Source organism: Octodon degus, unplaced genomic scaffold (genome assembly GCF_000260255.1).
Source record: "Octodon degus isolate 3935 unplaced genomic scaffold, OctDeg1.0 scaffold00092, whole genome shotgun sequence".
NCBI lineage: Eukaryota > Metazoa > Chordata > Mammalia > Rodentia > Octodontidae > Octodon > Octodon degus.
In genome coordinates, this window is record NW_004524668.1 from 4,097,104 (window position 1) to 4,099,641 (window position 2,538).

Below are 2,538 nucleotides of genomic sequence, written 5' to 3' on the forward strand. Positions count from 1 at the left end.
TTTTTTTTTTTTTTTTTTTTTTCTTTTCCTGAACTCTGGTAGTTTTCAGAATGTAACAAATGACAATATATGTATACATATTCAAAACTGACATTCACTCTACTATTTCAATAGTAGATGAAGTGGCTGACTGAAGAGACAGCCTGCTAAGGATGCTGGTGACTGATGGGCAGTGATGCTCCTGGAGGGACTCTGTAGCTGTGCGTGCCCCCCACCATGGGCTTTCGGGGGCAATCCTCACTACCTTGAGCGGTTGGAGGCAGTTATGCCCTGTTGGGACAGTCTTGCCAATCTTTTAATCTGGAAATTTATTTTTATTTTATTTTTTACCTTTTTTTTTTGCAGAACCGGGGATTGAACTCAGGCCCTTGTGCTTGTCAGGCAAGCGCTTATTCTACTGAGCTATTTCCCCATCCCCTAATCTGGAAATTAATTAATTAGCTAATTTTTAAAAGATTTTACAGTTTATTAAATCCTCTTGTGAAAAAAGTCAGACTCACTGCAGACAGGCACTGCAGAATCTGTACTCCTTCGGCTTTTTGCCAGCACCAACGTTAGCCTTTGCAGTGCCCCTGACTTTCTTCATTCTGTTCTTGCGTTCCTTCCGCTGCTTTCTTGAGGTCTTTTTCTTCTCATACAGGCCATGTCTTGCAAGTCTATGTTTGGGCTTATTTTTCTTCGCATAATCCAGGGAAACGTAGTTATACCAAAGCCAGTCGTCTTGCCACCACCAAAATGGGTTCTGAATCCAAACACAAAAATGACATCTGCTGTGGTCTTGTACATTTTGGCAAGTTTTTCCCAAATTTCTGTCTTAAGTACTGTTGCTTTCCCAAGGTGAAGGACATCAATGACCATTTGTTTCCTTTGAAGAAGCCGGTTGGTCATGAATTTCCAGGTTCAGATAGTTACTGTATCATTCATGATGGCAACGGAGCCTCAGACAGCCTGGGAGGAAAAGAGCCTAATCTGGAAATTTAAAAATAACATACTCATGTTTTTTGTGTTTAAAGGGAAATAAATATTATGGTCTTGTATTTCTGTAGAACTCCTTTGTGGGCCTGACAAACCTTGGAGCCACATGTTACGTCAACACATTTCTTCAGGTGTGGTTTCTCAATCTGGAGCTTCGGCAGGCGCTCTACCTGTGTCCAAGTACCTGCAGTGACTACATAAGAGGAGGTGGCACCCAGGAAGAGAAAGGTTGGTGGGGGTGGTCGAGGGCAGTCACCTGAGTGCTGACCACTGGAGCGAACAACCTAGAAGGGGAGGAATATGGGTGCTCATCGCAGGTCGGCAGGATACCAGGCTCTTCATGAACAGGATTAGCCTCCTGCATTTGTTATGTTTTGCACCAAAAATAGCCAGTATTTCAGTTGAAGGAAACACATTTGCCTGCCAGTGAGGTGCTGAGGCTACTAAGTTGTATCCCTGGCCTTTGGTTGATATTTGTTGTTTAGGGATTGCTTCACTATGTAGTTCCGGCTGGAATTGAACTCAGAGCAATCTTTTTTGCCTCAAGCCTCCCAGTTGCTGGGATTACAGTTCTACCCCACTGTGCCCAGCACTTATTTGGTTCTTAGGATATACCACAGCTACAATTTCTTTAAGACTCTGTATAGCGCCTTAATTTGTATGATAAAATCATTAAGGCAGAAAATTATTTCTTAGTTTGAGAGACAATAATATCTCAAGGTAACCATATTGCGTTATTAAATACATAGGCAGACTTAACTGAAATTGTATAAAATTATCACTAAACTCATTAACTGACAAAGTCATTCACAAAAGTAATACTCTGCTTGCTGTAAATTTGGACATGGTCATCTTCTGTTTTTACTAAGATTAAACATTTCACACATAGTGTGTGGATTCTTATTAACAAATAACATTGCTTTAGAAAAGTGAAGAGGTGTCCTCAGAATTGTAGCCTTTATGGAACAAGCCAGATTTTTCATGTTCTCTAAACGGGAGCTCTCTAAGATTGTACAGGTGTGGGGGCTCCAAGTTGGGAATTTAATTGGGAATTTAGTCTCTTCTGAAGATCCTATGCTGTAGTTTTTAAAAAATATTTTTTTTTTAAGGCAGAATCTGGATTTTGCACTGCAGGCTGGGGACCACAGTGAGACACTGTCCATAGCAAAATTAAAAGGCTGGGGCTGGGGCTCAGTGTAAAGACCTTGAGTTTCACCCTTAATACTGTGGGGAGCTGTGTTGTTTCTTCAAAGTATTATTCTTTTTGTTTGTTTGTTTGTTTGTTTTCCATAATTTTATTGATAAACAAATAGCAATGAGACAGTTTCAGATCAAACTGGTAGGACAGTTTCAATAATTAACACATTGCATACATTCTTCCCAGTGGTCAAAGTATTATTGTTTTGTGTGTGTGTATATTTATTTTTAGGGAAGGGTCTACAGGGTGTTCGAGATCTTACTACTAATATCAGATTCAGGGCTGGTGAGCTGGCTCAGTGGTCTAAAGCACCTACTTAGAACAAGCAAAGCCAAGCAAAGCACAGGGACCGCGGTTCAATCCCC

The 2,538-nt window shown here is 40.7% G+C and overlaps 1 protein-coding gene across 4 annotated transcripts in view; it reads left to right on the forward strand.

The window, feature by feature from the left end:
- The window catches only part of Usp48 (ubiquitin specific peptidase 48), a 96,759-nt gene that overhangs the window by 33,891 nt on the left and 60,330 nt on the right, over window positions 1–2,538 (forward strand). For all 4 annotated transcript variants that reach the window (XM_023722481.1, XM_023722479.1, XM_023722480.1 and 1 more), the window contains one exon: window positions 1,047–1,203. In XM_023722481.1, the coding sequence (XP_023578249.1) occupies window positions 1,047–1,203 (157 nt within the window). The remainder of the gene's footprint in view (window positions 1–1,046; window positions 1,204–2,538) is intronic.